Source organism: Atheta coriaria, unplaced genomic scaffold (genome assembly GCF_025399875.1).
Source record: "Atheta coriaria isolate IRGN ID8LTWV9N9 unplaced genomic scaffold, Caltech_Dcor_3.1 hic_scaffold_8_pilon, whole genome shotgun sequence".
NCBI lineage: Eukaryota > Metazoa > Arthropoda > Insecta > Coleoptera > Staphylinidae > Dalotia > Dalotia coriaria.
The window spans coordinates 2,021,046-2,040,896 of NW_027045450.1; the positions used below are offsets into that span (position 1 = coordinate 2,021,046).

Here is a 19,851-nt window from a genome sequence, read left to right on the forward strand (position 1 = left end):
TCGAATGACTAATGATCCAATAACAATGTGTCCATAACAGGTGACACATACAAGGCATTCGGTCTCCTTGTTTTAACTTTCGGGCCTTAAATTTTGTAAATCCAAAATTTCATAACGCAAGTGATCTCGATTCGGTCAACCGAAACGCCAAACATGTGTAAAACATTTACTTCTCAATCAACATCCGAAATAAATGATTGGGCAACGCAATTAATTGATAACATAACCAAAATTGACTAATACGAATGTCTACATGATTATTTCGTGTAGACATTGGATATATGTGGGTCTTGGTAGTCTAAAAGTATTGTATTACTCAGTGGCAATGAACGCGAGCCACGCTAATCGAGTTTCGTGCAGCAGGCTTGTAACCTAACCTCAAATAAGCGCTACCAACTGTCGTCAGCAGAACCAAGCATAAGCGGCAACGTCAGGAGTTAAATAATCTTATACCTTATCTGGTCATATTGTATATTGTGTATTATATATTGAGAAACCTTAGTTTTGAAAAAGAAAAAGAAAAAACATTCTCTACCTTGTGGAGTGATATGGACGTAAGTTAGATGAGTATAAACAGTCAACAGACGCCATTTGCTTCCTAGACAAGTCAATAGAAAGATAAAATTAGTGATAAATAAATTGTTGTGTCACTTGTGTCACATCTTCCTAACCTTGTCCAGTGTGACTTCAGAAAGGAAAAAATTACTATAATTACAATAAGAGGGTGAGTCATCCAACTTCGGGAGTTAGTCAGCAAGTTTTCCGTTTTGCTTAGTGTTTCTACTCTATACTCACAACACAAACTATTAATATTAACCGCAAATAGAAGGACTAGATGCATACACACACCTTCTGCATGACTACGACTAGTTTGTGCGCCTTGGAGCGCTACGTTTCCGTAAAATGCTCGAAAGCCACGCGGGTCCCTAGTTGAGTCAATCGAGCTGTTCGTGTGCTCGTTCACCGGGATAATATATGACGCCGCCATCATGTTTTATAAAACACCAAGTCAGCACTTTGTAGTAAACTCTACCAGAGTGCCAGAGGGTACAAACGTATTTTCTTCAAGTTGAAGCGTTGAAGGCTATACAGGTACAACTAGATTTTTTCTACAATCTAGAATATTATAACAACGAGTGCTATCAAAGTAATGCCGGAGCAAAACGAGCAAAACTAAATAATGCAGAATATAATTATAATTATAATCTCTCTCTGCACGTTGCAAGTTCAATAAATTTAAAAAACACCCTCGGTTAACCGGTTTTGCAAGCGGTATTTTCAGAAAAATTCAAAATAGAAGAATTAATCATTGTCGTGTATTGTCCGCGCACGCACAGCTCGTGTCACGCACACACGCACTCTATTTTATCTACCCTTTTAAGGTGGTCGGTGGTCAGGTTGATTTCTTGAAATCTCCATCAGTCATGCCCCCCAAGAATTTACACATTTTAAAAGCGCTTAATGCACCCGTTTCGTGATTGTAGCGTATTATAATAATTATCACGCCGGCGTGGCACAATGATTGTGTGGTAATTATGATACTTTTAACGATTTAACATTTTATGTAATAAAAAATATAGTGGTGGTATGTCGGTGTTGCCACCAGTGTATAAAAGTTGCCTATAGTACACTAACGCCATCTATACGACATTTTTATTTTTATTATCTATGCTCATAAATATTTATTATTTTTATCTAAACAACTATCAGTTGCATTTTTTATGCCGTCCACACCCACGCACGATAAAATATTTATTATATTTAAAGAACGTGTTGTTGCTTTTTTCTGTTGTTGTTCGTTTAATATTCGCGTTAATTATTTCCTGTACACAAGCCGGTACAATATGCTGGCAGCGGTCGAGCGCTATTAATTTAGGTGGTAATTATGAATGTTACGGCAAATATATGCACGCTAATGACTCGCATGATATCAGTGCTATAAATAACACGCGCGCAAGAAACGATTTGTGCAGAATGCAAAAAAGTCGCTGAAATTAATTTGCATTTAGCAATAAAAAATCCAAAAGACACCAAACATTCGCGATTAAATTTTACAACTAATAGTTAAATAATATATCGATAAATTTAATTATATTCTGAGTAATCAATAAAAAACTGTAATTTTTTGCATAAAAAATCACGTTTTTCGTTATTACTCTGTATATAAATTTTATATCAATTAAAATTAATTATAATTACATAGATATTTTAATTCCGAATAAGTTTTTAATTGAATAATTATTATAATATTAAATTTCTTAAAGATATTAATTATTTTCTCTAAAATGTTGCAAAATGCAACAAAATGCAACATGATTTTCACTTAATAACTCTCATATTTATTCTACATTGCTACCAAGGCGACAATTTACGACCGACATAACTCCCGTCAACCGCATTGTGTACGTTTTGTACAAGTTATTATTATTTATCGCTTTATTTACAGATTTACGGATAATTTTACGCGACCGACTGCTACTTAACTTCGCAACGTCTATACGACATTAAATCTTATTTATAGTCGTCTCATAGTGTTACAATGAGTGAAAAAGCAAGACTATTAGAAACTACACCACCAGATGGCGTTAGTAGGACACAAAATGGCAGCTCACACAACGGCGGGCATTTTAGTAGCGCTAAAAATCGAAATGTGAAGTTTGTCACCCAAGACGACGATGATGATGATGAAAACGAGGTCGAAGTGATGAGATCGTGCGCGCTGCCGATGGAGAAAATCTGCTACGGTCTGGGTCACGTCTACAACGACCTGTGCGCAGCGGTTTGGTTTTCGTACACGCTGTTCTACTTCCAGATCGTGCTGCGCATGCAGTCGACCACTGCAGGGGCGCTCATCATGATAGGTACGTAAATACAACGACACAGGGGTAATAAAATTTTAGAAAATAATTCACCTGGCACGTAGTGATTCTAAAGCTAACAATACTTTTTTTACACTTTTCTGAGGCGAGAAAACGTGCAAACATGCGAAATTTTCTTCTTAACAAGAAATATATTTACTAAATCACATTTTATGCAAAAAATTCGAAAAATTCTATAATACACTAGGGAATTATGTAATAAATGCATTTATTTAATCTGAAAATTTTAATCTTTGACGCTAGCGCGAGAATAAAATTAATTATAGCCGATTACTCCAATAAAATGATATCAATGTGGTATAAATGTTAATGTATGTATAATAATGGTGCGAAATTTAAAGTTTGAGCGGCTGGCATGTGTAATGTGTCGGTTTTATTACGCATTGCTCGATATTATTCGATATAAACTTGCTATTGCATTAGCACTGCTTGCTTTGTGCTTATATAATAAACATTTATTGTTCGGTGGCCTATAATGTTGCTCCAGTTCAGCCACCGCATTGACGTCGAGCACTTAAAGCGCTCGAGTCTCAAGCGTTTAGAAAAGCCACCAAACACAAACAGCTAAACAACAACAAGTTACAAGTGATTGTAATGGCTGTGATTGTTTGTCTCGTAATGCCAGCACAAGCGCATAACCTCATTACACTGTTCAAATATTGGCGTGTGTATGCTTTTTAGGTTATGCTGGGATTTAATTTCAAAGTTTATTCAAGCACCCGAAATAAATTTGAAATTAAACCCAGGAAATTACGTCGCTATACTCGTAAACTTGAAAGATTCGAAAAACGTTAATCGTTTTTATTGCGGGCCGCGTGTGCCCGTGAGGCGAGAAAATAAACAAGGTAATTTCGAGGCAGGCAGAAAAAAACAGCCCATAGACCGATTAAGTATCATTTACCGGCCTCCAAGGCATCGGCTGCAATAGAATATAATTTATATTTGATTATTATGTTTAAATGGCTTCAAAATGAATGCATTTGCGTGATACGGTCCTGGAATAGGTTCAACGCGCATGCGCAACGTACTCAGCCACCCAATTGGTGCACATTTATCCCCCACTACCAGAAATAATAAAACATCTAAATATTTAAATAAATAAATCAATTCCAAACTGTTTTTAAAACTTAAAAAGAAAGTAATAGAACGCAATTAATCTTAAACCAAAAAAATCAAATTAAACTACGCTGAGTAATACACGAATAATTTTTTTATGATTTAATTATAATCGCAGGCAATAAAAAATATCCCAATTAATATTGAGATGTTACAAGTCACATTTGAAATAATTTCAGCATTCAACCCAATCATTAAAGTAATTATTTTATTACAATGCCATTTATTTCGTGTTTTGATGTTGTGAATTCATTTATCATTCCATTGAGCTTTAAATTCAATCTGAAAAGATTTCAATGTTCAAAGTTTAAGTTTACTGACCGTTATGAAAGAACTTTAATTCCGAAAAAAAAACTATGTGTAACTACATTCATATAATAATAAACTAAAGACCAAAGGAGGCAAAAATATACTTATACGATGTGTTTTTTCTGAAAATGTTATTGAATTATGTTTAAGTCTATGCAGAGCTTAAGTTGTAACAAGATTTTATGGCCGTTTGGTGTATCGCGGTACTTTAAATCGATTTATAAGCCTTTTGCGAGATGGAGATTGCGGGCAAACGTTAATCGACAATAAAATTACAAAAAACAACTCTCTCAGCATCGTTTATCTTAACCTTGGAACACGATCGTCGATTGTTCTGATTTACATTGCTTTTGTTACAATACAAGTACACAGTAATTAATATTACTCATAAATTCAGTAAAATCTAACCTAAAATTTGTTCTAGTTTGAATATTTGGTTGCCTATAATAAAATTTAAAGTAAATTATTCACCATGTTTTAGACATGAGTTATTATTGCACATATCTAAAGATTTAATGAAAAATTCTCGCTCCAAACGAAGATTGATGAATAACTCGAGCGCGTTGCGCTCGTTACGTGTATTAAACGCAAATTTGCATGAGTTCGCCTTGAACCAATCGTTGTATCGGCGCGCAGCGCAAAAAAACCACATCACATGCGTGTTTGCAGCATCAGAGCCTCCATTGCAGGTGTTATACACTCACATACACACCGCGAGATACTAGTTTTATGTGTTGTGGCATAAAATATATCCTCGCCGAAGATTATAACCATCAACTCGGCTAACTATTATTTCACGTCGCGCGCCATACATAAACATTCGACGCTGAAAACGCGAACTCAAGAACACAAGATTGCCAACGATTTTATTGCGCTCGGTTGAGAAAACTAGTTACGTTTCGAAGCATTTATGCAAATGATGATCGCCGATTGAAAATGGAATCGAGCTAGACTTCAAGGCGTCGCCGTAATCGTCGTCGAAATGAATGGCGACTCAATTTAAATAATCAGCGAGACGACAGGACGACAAACGGCCGCATGGTACAATTATCTCTCGAGGATTGTATCGCAACATCTTTCCGAGACTCCACTTAAGTCAATTTAAGCTTACTACTATATTCTAGCAACTTTTGCGCATGCGCAGATGTGATTGAGTAATACAGTAATTAGACGGTTTTGATTCACGATTTATTCACGATTGAATTTTGATTTATTGCGGTGCGCAGGCCAAAATGATGAATTGATCGTATTTTATTGACATATTTAACATGGATAATGATCGCTGGCATTTATTTTGTTGTTAATTAACGATCGCCATGATTGCGTATCTGGATCGAATCTGGTTAATCGATTCAAAAGATTTTTCGTCGCTGAATTTACTTGTATGTGATTGGATTGAAGATAATTAATTGCCTGTGGTTTACGTTGAGGTCTCACCGGTGTGAAACATGTTTTGTTGTTGTGATTTCACTTAATGAGGCATAAAAATTACCTAAATGTGATTCTCGTCTTCGGCGAAATTTTATCGCTCATTTTATGACTCAAAATATTTACACCTAATCCATAGTATAGGTTATGGTAACTCACGTCGTGTATTCTTGGTTGCCTATTAATCACATGCATTATTCTCATGTTTTTGTTGTCTTTTGCATCAATTAATATGATTTTCTTGTTGCTTCACTTCTCTTCATTTTCAATAGAGTAATTAACTATAATTTAATCACCTGGGACGTGTGTGGTAAACAATAAAACGCCCGGCCTCCAAAACCGCCGCTAAATGCTAACTAAATACGAATAATTAAAATTTTAATTATTCTTAGGCGTAGCATGCAGTTTGTTCCTAATTAGGTAATAGCAAAACGGCGTTTAATTAATGTGTAATGTGCAATATTCAACAAAGACATCAGAAAATGTGTCAATTGTTTATTATACTCATCGTTTTGTTCATAAAAAGTGAAAGGTAAGAATTGTTGACTCACAATTTTATTTTTAAACAAGTAATTTCATCATAAACATTAACTTTTCGAGAATTTAAGGTTGGTGCAGACATAAAAACAGAAAAGTTGTAATTTTTTAAGCTTTGGCGCTTTAAAGCTTTAAACTGCAGTCTGTAAGCATACATAATCGTAAAAAATCGCTGTTTATACCGAAAACTTGTTCGAAAACTCGTCCGACGACGACATCTTGTGATGTCGCCCAATTTCACGCCGCGTTTGCTCCAGTCGAACCCAAGCGCAGCAATTAATTGCACTTTCTTGCTTTCCATGTATATTTTTTTCGAAAACCAGCTTGGCGGTGGTCGAATAATTTACATTTGTGCAATCAATCAAAGAAGCAGCAATAAATTATTCTTTTAATGCCACTGTGAAATTAAATTTTAACGTCCAGCATACAAGTGAGTGTTTTCTTTCTGTGCAAGATTGGTTGCCTACCATGATGTAACCTAACCTGATTTTTCCATTCGTTTTTCACGTAAATAATAATTATAATTATGCAATCATGCTCATTAACAATACTACAAGTAATAAAAACCAGTTTATACTCTTCGGGGACGTGTTTCACAATACGCAAATTATTATAAATGTCGCCATTATTGTTTTATTTCGGCGTGCACTTTGCGTGCTCGCTTTTTATCTGTATCCATGCACGTAAATTGATCTCGGCGGTAATAAACCGAGTATTTTACTCTCGCGTAATCTCATTATCCACATAGAGTGCTCGTTACGCGAGTTTTTCAGTCGTTTGCAATCGCAGTTCGCGCAATACTAGTTATTTTTTCGGTTTGCGTGCGTTAAATTTACAGGTGCATGCATTCGGTAACCGAAAAATCACATACGCACTTTCACACAGGTCCAGATTGTTGTTAAACATGAATATTTAATAATAATTTAAAGCGCATAAAAATATTTACATGAATATTACATCATATCTACGAAAACCCTTTAAATTTTAGTTGTGGCTCGTAAATATGCTTCGATAATTTTCGCATTTCGAGTGCGTGTAATGCGCAATGAGCATAAGTGAACTCGAAATAAATGTTGCGGTACGCATTCACCTATGCGTACGACACGCGTTTAACGATTGTGATTGTGATACGCAAATTGTAAAAAATTGGGCACAGCCCAGCCACAAAACGAACTGAGTTTATTACCGCACTCGTACGCAAATAATATACAAAGTGTTTCAATAAAAACATCAAATTAGCAATAGCTGTGCATAATTTTTAATTTAATGCTTCTAGGGAATATATTTCTGCTCAGTTGAAAGCTGTCAAAGTTTATTTCTATTAACGTGCTCGTACATATTTGTTTATTGCCATTTCATTGCAATGCGTTACCTCAAAACGCTTAAAGCGTACGGACACGTAAAAGATATGTAAATATCTATTATGCAACCGCATCTAACGTACATTCATAGTTAAAATTTAACTATATGACCATTTAGTTTATTATTGCTCGTTTCGAGGTAACTATAACACATTTCCTAATCATTTTTAAGAGATTATATGTCATTAAATTAAATACACGCAACAAAAATATTAAAAATATTAAAATAAAAAGAAAAGCCTTAAAAATTCAATGTAAAATTAAATTGTCGTATTTTTTCATTAATGATTCTTAGAATCCGAAATCTCTGCCTGCGATGGCAATACATCAGGCAATTAACCTTAATTCGAAATTTATTCAATGTTATTTTACGACAATCAAAGGTTTACTTCTTCATCGCTGCATCTCCCGGCTGAGATACAATCTAAAGTTCATTTGGCGTCTCTTGAGTTGGAACCTCGAATAACACGAATGTGCTTCAATTAGGAACGAAAACAGTTTCACTTGTTGATTTTTATTTATACACGTGTGATAGAATTAGATTCATAAATTTATATCTTGCGTGTGTGCGTGTATCTGTTGTGTCATGTTTTGTAATACGAAAAAAATTGGTACAAAGTATTTAAAAATCAATTTTGTTTGTGTTTTTTATATTTTTACGTGAATTTCTGCTGTAATTTATGTTTAATTGCTTTTAAAATTAATTAACTGTTGTGTGTATGTTTATAGTTAACACGACCACGCATTTTCAACTTTTTAATCTTTTGAGGTGGAGCTTGGTGCACTTTGCATGTCCATGTCCATGTCGCACACGCCATCATCGCAAACAAATAATTGGTACTCGTTTCGTTTCGCAGGGCAAGTCGCAGACTCGCTGGCGACGCCGTCCGCCGGCTGGGCGGTGGACTGGATTAGTACCCCGCGGGTGTGGCACTTGACAGGTGCGTCTATCAGCATATTTTACTCTTTTTCGCTATCCTACATCTACAAACTGCAAACTGGTAGGTAGAGGTTGGCGTGCGTGTGCAAAGTGGCGAAACGAAGGCAAAGAAAGACTGCCGTTCATGCACTGCCTACTCGTTAGCAATGTTTTCATTTTTCTACCACACGCGTTGACCTCTCTTTGTCAAGAAAAAGGGCAAAACCAGTAGGGCAGAGGAGGTTATTATTAATTTTATGTTACTATCTTGAAAACGAAACGCGGTAAAGACTAATTGATAAAAGACTTTTAATTTTAAAATTGGTAAAATAAGAGGAATGAAAAATAATTCATAATTAAAAATGCTGAGCGCAGGTGACTCTAATTCGATGCACCATAGAAGGGCGACGGTACAAGTGACTGGTGTTCAGAGCACCGTAGGGGGTGACGGTAAAAGTGACTCACATTCAGGGCACCGTACGAGGGTAGCGGTAGAAGTGACTCGTGTTCAGGGCACCGTACAAGGATAAATGCACATGTCTCGCTTATGATTTTGATCATGTTTTTCGAGTATTTTCGGTAATATTTTGTCAACGAAAAACGATTGCGGTCAACGGATTAAAGAATATGGAAGTTTGGAAAATTTTTACAAGGCAAAGTAAATACATATATAAATTTCGTGGGGTAGACGTTCGGAAATCGTGACTAAAGTGCCAATTTGAGAACTTTTTTATTTTTTTAGTTCATTCAATCGCGAATATCTTGTAAACTAAAAGTGATAGAAAAGAACGGATTATAGGAATTGAAACTTTGAAAAATCTTTATAAGATAAGATTATTAAAAAATTAATTTCGCTGGGTTTAACTTCTGAAAAAATAATTAAAAGTGCTAATAAGAGCGTATTTTTCATTTTTCAGAATTTTTTCAGTCGCGAATATCTCGCAAACTAAACTCAGCTATTCTGTAAAACAGCAGAAGTGGAAATTATTATTTTTATCTTTACTAACCTTTACATTACAGGTACTGGTTTAGTAGCGCTGGGTTTTACAACAATGTTTTCTTACGCTCCCGAAAACCCCCAAATTCATGGTGGACGCTGTTATACTACGGTTTTCTGGTGGTCTTTTTCCAAATCGGCTGGGCCATAGTGCAAATATCTCATTTATCTATCATTACAACCATCTCCAAAGATAATCAACACAGTGCCAACTTAACTTCCATAAGGTACTTAACTTAAGTAATTATAAATGCGAGACGTTTATGTGCAATTAATCAAAACAGAATTAACTACACGTTGACTGCGGCTGTATGTTTTCCTGTAGTGAATTTAATTTTACAAAAATTAACTTCAACTAGCTGAGGGTGCCGCGGGCAACAAGGATATTGATGATATCGATGATGATACTGCGAAATACTTCCTGGATGAAATTATTTTTCATATTTTTATCAAAAATTGAAAGTTATTATGAGAATAGTTGGTAGTATATTGTCGAGTATGCTCTATTGTGTGTAGAGTGGTGACATTTTGACATTTTGTAATGTTTCAATTAACATCCAACAGCACGGCGAATTATATAATTCGGCACGTACTTCACGGTGCACAGTGCACGGTATACAGTTACTTTTTGTGATTTGCAATATAAAGAGATAAAGAGATTTTCTCTTCAATTTGCAATTATCTAATCATCTTGACACTTTGACTCTTTGCAGCCGGTGCGCGGTGTCGCGGAACGATTGCCACACAAATCCACGCATAAATTTATACCTGCACTTACTTACAACACGCTGCTAACAACAACAACAGATTACACATAATATAATTTCACATTTTCTTTGATTACTCCTGAATTATTCATTCAATTTTACCGTATTTGGTATCAAATGAAAGAGATTAACATTACCTATAATCTTATTATATATCTGTTTGTAAATTATTTTTAATTTAAAAGTTATAAGCTCAAAAATGTTTATTTTATCTCAAAAAATGTTTGTGTGGTTAAAGGTTATGTTTGCGTCAAAAGCGCCATCTTAACATGCAACTTAACCTAACTTTACACTAAAAATAAATAATATTCTAGATACACAGCCTCTGTGTGCTGTAACATCTTTGTCTACATGATAACCTGGGCAATATTACGAAACGGAAGCACAATGGTGACTCAATTGGGCCCGGCGGACTTCTACAAGTTCAAGGTACAACGTATACACGAGTCTTTGAATTTTGCTCGCTCGCAAATTGCACCGTGTTTCAATTTGCAGGCACAATGTGCTATAAATTTCGAATAAATCGCAATCAAATCGCGCTTGTTGCCATCCACGCGCAACACATGCTGTTGTAAACTTGAATGGTAATGGTGCGTTTCAGGAAATCATCCTAATTATTACCTGCGTGGGCATCGTCAGCTCGCTGATATTTTATTGCGGCATGAGTGCAGCCGCAGCCGGCGCGCCGCCAACACACCGAACGCATCGCGACCGGATAGTGGAGGAGGAAAACAATCAAACATGTGATGATGGTGCGAATAATGCATCCGGGATGCGCACGAGGAGTTTCCTCCGATCGATTGTTACTTATCAGGTTTCAATTATGTGAGTCCAGATAGAAATAATAAAATGTTTAAAGTTAAAAACTCACCAGTGTAGACATTACTGCAACAGGCACTTTACTTCAATTTCGTGTTTTGTTTACTGGCGGCACGAAAATAACGAAAACAACTATTGCTTATCTTGCTTATCACAAAAACTTAAAACTTGAAATGTTTTCTATTGAGGGCAGCACAATGCAGACCCACTATTAATTTACTAAGACATGTTTCACACTTAATTTTTACCTGCTAGTTTTTATAACTCGCAGAAAGTATGTTTGAGGTTGTGCATAAAATAACGGTTAAATTTGTCAATTACCATCGCAGGTACATGTCGTCGCGTCTTTACACCATCCTGAATCTCATCTACATGCCGTTGTACTTGGAGGAGCGGCTGCAAACAAATGATAATGATAATTCTATTCGTGGAGCCATCGCAAGCGTACCTCTTATGTGTTTCTTGGCTTCTTTTGCCACTTCACTGGCGATCAACAATAGACCTAATTTTGTCACCGACAAGGTGTTATACTCATCTTTACACTGTTTAATTACTAAACTAATATTTTACTTAGGTAATTTTTGCAATTGGAAGCTGTATTTCGTTGATCGGATGCATGTGGTTAGCGTTGGGCATCTCGAACGGAAATATGTCAAATGTTTATTTAATGGCGGCGATTATAGGTAACCTCAATGCAACTATGCAACCATACATACACCATTAACGTAAATTTGACTTTTAGGCGCTGGAAGTTCCGGAACAATGATTACAAGTTTATGTTTGACTGCCACGTTTGTTAATACTAATAATTTTAAGGGTGGTTCAGTGTACAGCACTGTTACATTCACAGATAAATTGGTTTCTGGCGCGGTGGTGCTTCTAATACAACATATGTATGTATAAATGTAAACTTTTGTGTTAATTAATATAAAAAATATTAAATTTACAGGGAATGTGAAGACAGAACTTTATGTCCGAACTTCTATCAGAATGTTTTGGCTTACGCAAGTGGAACATGCATTATTTTAGGACTTTTCGCGTTAACAACGCTTCAATGTCACAACCCACGAATGAAACACTAAACTTTAATTTAAAAAATGCAATAAAACTACATTTCAACAATTCTTTTGTTTTGTATCGCCACATCAATGTAACTTGCAATAAATTATCATGATCATAATGCTAACCAAATGTATCCATCTTAAATGTTAAAACGAATGCAATTATAATTAAAAATCCACAATTTCAGTGATTCAAACTATTGCAAAAGCGCTGTGTTGTTGAAGTTTTGCAGCTCGGCATTCAAACGCACTTGTTGCTGAATCAACGCGTTTGTCTCCTCTTTGAAAACATTCAGATCCTGCGACTTCTCCTTGGCCACCAATACTTTCTGAGCCATATTTAATATTTCACGATCGACTTTCTCCAGGGCGGTTTTTACCTCTTGCTTTTTCAAATCCTTGCAGACAACTTCGCGCAGTTTATTCAATTCGGTGATGTTGTGTTGATTCACTGTCTCCAGCTCTTTCTGGCACTTTTTAATCTCTTGCAGGATTTCATCCTCGCGTGATATAGACTTGGAAAAATCAACATCAATGTCTATTCCTTCTCTACGCAGTCGTTTTTCAAGGCATAAACCATGGCGAATTCCATGCACGCCTTTAATATAATCAGCAGATTTGAATTTGTCTAAAACTGATGTGAAAAGCAATGATGCCATCGCTTTCTCTTCCAGAAGACTGTCTACAAGGATGCAGCCGTTGTTTTGTTCGTCTTGCATGCCGTGTTCAGACCATTCGGTGGCGTAGTGTTCGCCGAGAGCAGGAATTTTCATGTCTATGTCTTGAGAGCATTCCTTTATCAAGTCATCAAGAAACTAAACAAAAAATTATTATTTTTATGGTTAATATGATAAAATAATTAACTTACAACTAAGTTATCTTTCGTAACATCCTGGCAATATGAATCTACAGACAACCAGAACCTGTCTGAAGTGTCGTTTTTCTGAATAGGCGGTAATGGTTCTATTACTTCCATATTCAAACTACTTGTACTGCCGGCGCTTGGTAAAGAAGGCTTTGCTTTTAAAATACGCTGCAAACTGCGATTGTTTTTGGGTCTTGGCTTCTCCTCAACTTTTCTTTTCTTCACAGATGATGGCTATGTATGCACAACAAACAATTAGCAACAAATAATTATTTAATTAATAATTTATCAACCTTTTCATATGATTTTCCTCTTCTTTCCTTCTTTTCTTCAACTTTGTCAATTGATTCAACGTCGGATCTTAATGCACGTTGACGCACCGCGCATGCAGAGAGTAAATGTTCAAGTTCATGCTGTAATTTATCTAAATCTGCCATTATTACACCATCAGCAGGTGTTCTTGACAGAACTGTAAATGAAAAAACAAAAGTTTTGCATTAATTTACTCCAAAAACAACAATATCAAAGACCTACTGGATGTGTACTTTGGTAACACTTCTTGTAGTTCAGCATGGTGAACAATAGGAAATTGCATGGTTGTGCACACCCCATTTGGAGATTCTGCATCACCAATCTCAGGCATTGGGACTTCCGAAGCAGCTTCTTCCATCTTCTTTAAAATTGTTCGATTTAATGCACTTTTTGATACACCAAATGGACGTTTACAATTGTCCATTATATGGTTCACTCCCCGTAACTGCAATCATTTCAAATTAAACAAATCTTAAATTGAAATTTGAAAATATATGACGTTTAACTGTTTGGCTATTACTACAACCAATCAGTGAGATAGTAATGACAAGTATACACCAAACACGTACGACTTTTAAATGGTCAACTGTAATATAACCCTAAAATATAATAAAACTTACCGTAGCTATAAATAGCTAAATCCGGCGTTTCTACGCAACGAATTTAACTATTCATGTAGCGATTGTATATCATCCACAGGTTGTCCGCAATCTTTTGAAGCAATGTACAACAGAACAAACAATAAACGAATTTAGCAAAAGCAATTGTTGTCAGTGGTACCAACCACTGCAGATGGTTGTCTTGTCTAGGAACATAACCAGAATTTTATACTGCCAACTGTATACATGGTCCTACGCATGTGCGAAGTGTTAATAATTTACTAATTATTAATTATTATTTAATGAAAACACGTTCGCTGTCTCCTATTTGAAATATTATGACGGAATTTGTGCTGCGCGCCGGGTTATCGATCAAAAGTCAAGATTTGAACATTAAAACCTTTTTTATTTTATTGCCGAATTTAAATTATTGATTATTTGATAAAATTAATTAACTTATAATGAAGTATCCTCTTATCTATATCAGTTTAATAGATCTTAACGTGCGGATTTTATTTTTATTCGCTATTCCTTGGGTAAATTGTGATCTAATCATAGCCGAAAAATTGTCTTGAAAGTGAGTCTCCCTGCGAGAATTTCACGCCCACGCGCGTCGCGCCAACTCAGTCGAGATTTTTTAGTTCCCGCGCGTTGCTATGGAAAACTTCAACACGTAACAACGTTCGAATAGCTCTCATTCCACCTGCTTCCCACTAATCTAATAGATAAGAGCTTTGTTTGTCCCAAAAATTGCGGCTTATCTCATTCGCAAATGCAATCTGATTACGCAATAAGGCTTGGTTTTTTCGGCGATTGTTTCGCCGCACTTTAGCATGTACCGGAAGCAATGACTCATCTGTAGTCACACTCATTTTCATCGATGATGCATAAACCGCCGAGGAATTCACAGCGGTCTCTCGCAAAGATTCCAATTCAATGCGACACACCAGTGCGGTGCGCCGGTGCATCGCGCCGCTTTCTGGTGACTTTTAGCACTCTCAAGTTGTTCCCCATGAAAGAGCGCGCGTATTGCGCATGCGTACCATTTCGAGCCCGAGTGCGTCGCGATTAGAAGCCGGCAGAGTGTGCTCTGTGTCCGTCAACCGCCTACCTGCGAGCAATTCTCGCTTTTTTCACGAAACGTGAGTGTAACTTTGCAATTATTCCATTAACCCGCCTGGCCAGCATGTCGCCCTCATTAACCCCGCCGATGCAATTGCAAGCGGCGTCCGCTACAGCACGCAAATTCGTGGTGATCGGCATGCGAAAGCATAGACCGCGCTCGCCGCCATTTTGTCGTTGCCCTTGCGGTGTCGCGCGTGGACCCCACATTGATCCGCACCATCACGGCCGTAGTCGTGTTCTAGTCGCTGCCGCATGTGTTAGTGCTCTGTCGTTCGCTCCGCTCTACTCGTTTTTCCATTTTAACCGTAAGTAAATCACCCCCCGAGCGTTTACGCCTTGGCTGGACTTTGCCGGCTGCTCCTGGTGCAATTTCGGCGAAAACCCGGTGGCGGGCGCGTGTCGCTCGGCGGCGTGCTCTGGGTGTGCGTACGGTTGACCTTCAATATGAATTCATTGCACGCTGTGTACTACGTCGGCAGACGGGATATTGGATCGATTTTTTGCGCGCACGACGTCTAATTGCGACGTCGGACGACGCCTTGTAAGACGTCGCGTCGGGTGTCATTGACGTAAGTCGCACGCTTTTACGAAATTCCTGCGAAGCCATCGGCCGTGCCGCGCGCGGGGATATCGATTGCGCGGAGACAAATCACGCCGTCGCCGCCAATTTTATTTACTACGCATTTCGTCGTCAGGAAAGGTGTGGCTGGCGGCGCGGTGCGGCGGACGCCATGTTGCTCGGTCCTGTTCACACTCGCGCAGCGCAGCCCACGCGGGTGTTATCACTGGGAGGGGTGGCCGCCGCCGCGCGCTCCTGGAGGACATCCCTGGTCTATTTATAGTCCGCGTGGCGCTCGGGGCTTCCGATTGCCAGTCCAGACCAGTCAATCGGCGGTACATCATCGATTTGTCAATAATCGAATTGCGTATAGGGTTACCAATCCCAAAAACAGGATCCGGTTCTGTCTCGGTATTTTCTCCCATTTACATTATTTGTATGCAAAATTATCATTATGCGAATGTATAGACGGACGTCTGGCTTCCCTCAATCACTTTTTGATCACACCGGTGTCTCGTGCACAAACACGCCTAGTTGTGTGTTAGCCATGTGTTGGTGTTGGCGAAATGCGCACTTTCTTTTTGTGCGACAAACACGTTCGGTGCTAATACGTGCGTGTGCTTCTGTTGTTACAGGATAGAAATATATCAAATCAAAAATGTCAGTCGATAAGGACGAACTGGTGCAGCGGGCCAAGCTCGCCGAACAGGCGGAGAGGTACGATGACATGGCATCGGCCATGAAATCCGTCACCGAGACCGGCGTCGAGCTCAGCAACGAGGAGCGCAACCTGCTGTCGGTGGCGTACAAGAACGTTGTCGGTGCGAGGCGCTCCTCCTGGCGAGTTATTTCGTCAATCGAACAAAAGACTGAGGGATCCGAACGTAAACAACAGATGGCCAAGGAGTACCGGGAAAAAGTAGAAAAGGAATTACGGGAAATTTGCTATGATGTCTTGGTAAGCACGACGGGTATCATTCGCACTCAATATAATTACACAAAGCGTACACATGATGCTATTACATTAACTTTCGTTCTTCTGAAGAATAATGAAGCTACTTATTTTCGTATCTGATTACTCTCCTTCGTTTCCAAATAATGAGCATTCTGAGAATTGGGAGTTTATACCAGGTTTTTGTTCCCACAGAGTCTCCTCGACAAATACCTCATTCCGAAAGCGAGTAACGCAGAGTCGAAAGTATTCTACCTTAAAATGAAAGGCGATTACTACAGATATCTCGCCGAAGTCGCCACCGGAGACACAAGAAACAGTAAGTCGTCGACAGAGCTTTGAATTCGCATTGAATTTCGTAACATTGCACTTGTCACCATGCGCAACTTAACTTTCAATTAGCGAGACGGTGGGTAACGTATTTGATTTGCAGCCGTAGTGGATGACTCACAGAAGGCTTACCAAGATGCGTTCGAGATCTCAAAGGCCAAGATGACGCCGACGCATCCGATCCGGCTAGGACTCGCCCTCAACTTCTCCGTATTCTACTACGAGATCCTAAACTCACCCGATAAGGCTTGCCAGCTAGCCAAGCAGGTCATTACTTTAGCAGATCACTCTCCTCCACTAACAACCATGACCCTATCACATCACCGCCACTCTTTCAGGTGCCGTGCAGATTTACATGTGGGCTGAATCTCGGGAGTTCGTGGATTTTGTTGATATCACTCTGTTTTACATAATTTTATTTACTTGTTACTCGCCACCACCTTGTGTTGACTGTGACGGCTAAGCGTTCTTTGCATTGTCTGTGTAGCTGTGGTGGAAGACTCGCAAAAGGCGTATCAGGAAGCGTTCGATATCGCAAAGTCGAAAATGCAGAGCACCCATCCGATTCGGCTAGGACTCGCCCTAAATTTCTCCGTTTTCTATTACGAAATCATAAACTCGCCGGCGCGGGCCTGTCACCTCGCCAAGCAGGTTTCTAAGAACTTTTATATTCTCGTAAATACTTTGAATGGCGTGCCGCTAACCACATGTAAACTCTGCGTGGTAACTACTAACTGCATTCACAGCCAAAACAAACCAACAAACAAAAGTTTTGTAGCACTAATTCGTGTTTTCACCCCTTTTTTTTCTGTTCCAACCCATGTATGTGTTTGAGAATTGTGTTTCTCTGTGTAGGCATTTGATGATGCAATAGCAGAACTCGATACCCTGAACGAGGATTCGTACAAAGACAGTACGTTAATTATGCAGCTACTCAGAGACAACCTTACGCTTTGGACCAGCGACACACAGGTATGCCTGCACTTGTCTCACCCTCTTGTAACGAACAAGTGTATGACTTATATGTTTCTCTCTTTGTGTGCGCAGGGTGATGCAGATGAAACTCAGGAGGCGGGAGAGAATTGAAGTGGTGACGTCCGATGATTTTAAAAATTAATCGTTAATATGAAAATTTCATGTAAGTTAACGTATTCGGTGGAACTTGGTTGTGAAGTTTCAACCAACACAATGGAAACTTTTTGATATTTAAGTAACAATGTTTTTAGTGAAATATGTAAAATGTTAATTTATGTTTCACTTCACACAACAAGTAACGAACTACGTTTCTTTGCTCTGACTTGTAAAATGCCCCGTAAAACACACACATAATGGATACGAAAGAAGACAAGCGCGCAGCCCGAGATTATATTGACTGTGAACGTTGTGTGATGAATGGACGTCAAACAAAAATCAGGATTTCATGATTTCCAAAATTTCCACAAACAACAAATCAAGCTAAGCTAAAAACAAAAATCATATACAAGATATTTCTGCACGGCGGGCCGTAGTCCGTCGCCTTCAGGACGACATTTTGTTTATTGCCGTACTCGGGTCCGTTGTTCATCTTTAATATTGTATTGTTTGCATCGATCCAGCTCGAGTCCGGTGCTCGTCTCTTTATATATTTTTTTGTTTTCTTCTGTATAACGCACGCTACATAATTTATTTTGATTTACCTTTTTTCAGTTTACTCTTACGTTCTAACTTGTTAAACTATTAAAATGATTTAACACTGTTTTATTATTTTTCATTTGGTTTTGATCTACTGTGGTCTCCATTGTTGGTGCTCCTCCCCATCATGTTTCGTTCGAGAGAACAAGCGTCGAAAAGAAGCCGAGCGAGAGTTTCACACACATTCATATCCCAGTCGCATTATTCGATTATGAATTATTCAACAAAACTTATCGTACGAACGTAAACGCCTATATTACCTTAGTCCACTCCACCTAATTTTGCACTCTGCGCTGCATGGGCCTTCTGCGCTCTGCCCCTTTGAAACAATGAAAGCAAAAAATCGAGAACCCCAAGCCCCCGTTTCAACCGACCCCCTCAGAAAACTCGTCTTGTTTACCGTCTCAAATCAAAGAAAATGAAAAACACTCACTTTGGATGTGCTATATATAAATGTATGAATATGTATTAAATAAACTGCTATCAGCTCTATTTGTTTTCTGTTGTATCTGCGAATTATATATTTGTCAGATATGAAATAAATTTATAAAAATCAAAGAGTATCGACAGTGAATTAGTTTTTGCCCACATTTCTTCGTAAGTGTTTCCCAATTGCGAATGCCGGTGATGAACGCCGCTTTTATAAATACAACACGAAATTTTATTGCGGCGCAGGCCCGCTTTCGATTTATTTATAATCCAGTCGGGCAGTGGTCAGCATACTGGACGGACTAAGCACGCGCGGCAAGCGTCGCGACGTCGCTCGTGCAAATGGCTTTTTGCGTGTCTTTTATTTCCAGGCTTGCATTCCCATCAAACGGAGTCATCCGAACGGGGATTAGTGTAAGCCCCAATTCATGTCAACCCGATAATTAAACCTAAGTCTTTAAAATTATACTTCTTATGCTTTGTATCGCAAAATGGGCTGATAAATAAGGCATAAAGCTGTACGATTCGGGGAATACTATCACCAAATCAAAGCTATGGCCAAGATAATATACCAATTGGGTAACACCAAAAATGTACCTGAAGATTATACTACTCATGTAGTACGTTCTCCTATAACATTTTAGATTTACTATTAATAAAACTCTGTTAAACAGGATGCTACTGCTACTCCATGCGATGGTTTTACTCAAATCAAAGTCTACGATTTGTAAGATTTATTTGCCTGCCGTATTGACGTGGTTTTGTGTCTTCTTGACATAAACTATATATATAATTAGCACACAAATCGTCACACAA

General features: G+C 38.1%; 3 protein-coding genes across 7 annotated transcripts; 2 read left to right on the forward strand and 1 right to left on the reverse strand.

The window, feature by feature from the left end:
* The first annotated feature begins 577 nt into the window (after nucleotides 1-577).
* On the forward strand, nucleotides 578-12,375 carry LOC135797025 (major facilitator superfamily domain-containing protein 12-like). The gene is given in 11 exon segments (XM_065309184.1): nucleotides 578-724; nucleotides 2,447-2,861; nucleotides 8,488-8,571; nucleotides 9,570-9,619; nucleotides 9,622-9,773; nucleotides 10,628-10,742; nucleotides 10,915-11,138; nucleotides 11,462-11,654; nucleotides 11,707-11,815; nucleotides 11,875-12,025; nucleotides 12,082-12,375. Coding segments are annotated over 10 exon segments (1,533 nt in total). The 5' UTR covers nucleotides 578-724; nucleotides 2,447-2,539; the 3' UTR covers nucleotides 12,215-12,375.
* On the reverse strand, nucleotides 12,204-14,175 carry Ada3 (transcriptional adaptor 3). The gene is made up of 5 exons (XM_065309185.1): nucleotides 13,991-14,175; nucleotides 13,593-13,815; nucleotides 13,352-13,527; nucleotides 13,062-13,292; nucleotides 12,204-13,008 (listed from the first exon to the last, which is right to left on the reverse strand). Exons 2-5 carry the CDS (start codon nucleotides 13,792-13,794, stop codon nucleotides 12,391-12,393), a joined length of 1,227 nt encoding a protein of 408 aa, XP_065165257.1. The 5' UTR covers nucleotides 13,795-13,815; nucleotides 13,991-14,175; the 3' UTR covers nucleotides 12,204-12,390.
* Nucleotides 14,176-14,952: 777 nt separating this feature from the next.
* On the forward strand, nucleotides 14,953-18,670 carry 14-3-3zeta (tyrosine 3-monooxygenase/tryptophan 5-monooxygenase activation protein zeta). 5 transcript variants are annotated; one of them, XR_010549438.1, is made up of 7 exons: nucleotides 14,954-15,111; nucleotides 16,289-16,611; nucleotides 16,801-16,924; nucleotides 17,039-17,202; nucleotides 17,791-17,907; nucleotides 17,983-18,073; nucleotides 18,162-18,670. XR_010549438.1 is itself a non-coding variant. In XM_065309214.1 (6 exons), exons 2-6 carry the CDS (start codon nucleotides 16,312-16,314, stop codon nucleotides 18,019-18,021), a joined length of 744 nt encoding a protein of 247 aa, XP_065165286.1. In that variant the 5' UTR covers nucleotides 14,953-15,111; nucleotides 16,289-16,311; the 3' UTR covers nucleotides 18,022-18,670. The 5 variants fall into 5 exon arrangements, 4 of the variants coding, with proteins under 4 accessions (XP_065165286.1, XP_065165282.1, XP_065165284.1 ...); XM_065309214.1 differs by lacking the exon at nucleotides 17,039-17,202 and adding an exon at nucleotides 17,423-17,586 and having other exon boundaries at nucleotides 14,953-15,111; nucleotides 17,983-18,670; XM_065309210.1 differs by having other exon boundaries at nucleotides 17,983-18,670.
* Nucleotides 18,671-19,851: the final 1,181 nt, after the last annotated feature.

Excerpts from the sequence above, each read along its gene's own strand:
- Ada3 (XM_065309185.1), bottom strand. The coding sequence starts at position 13,794 with ATGGACAATTGTAAACGTCCATTTGGTGTATCAAAAAGTGCATTAAAT. Across the intron at positions 13,293-13,351 it reads GAGGAAAATCATATGAAAAG|CCATCATCTGTGAAGAAAAG; the intron begins GTTGATAAATTA and ends GTGCATACATAG. Across the intron at positions 13,009-13,061 it reads TTACGAAAGATAACTTAGTT|TTTCTTGATGACTTGATAAA; the intron begins GTAAGTTAATTA and ends TTTTTTGTTTAG.
- 14-3-3zeta (XM_065309214.1), top strand. The coding sequence starts at position 16,312 with ATGTCAGTCGATAAGGACGAACTGGTGCAGCGGGCCAAGCTCGCCGAA. Across the intron at positions 17,587-17,790 it reads CCTGTCACCTCGCCAAGCAG|GCATTTGATGATGCAATAGC; the intron begins GTTTCTAAGAAC and ends TTCTCTGTGTAG. Across the intron at positions 17,908-17,982 it reads TTTGGACCAGCGACACACAG|GGTGATGCAGATGAAACTCA; the intron begins GTATGCCTGCAC and ends TTGTGTGCGCAG.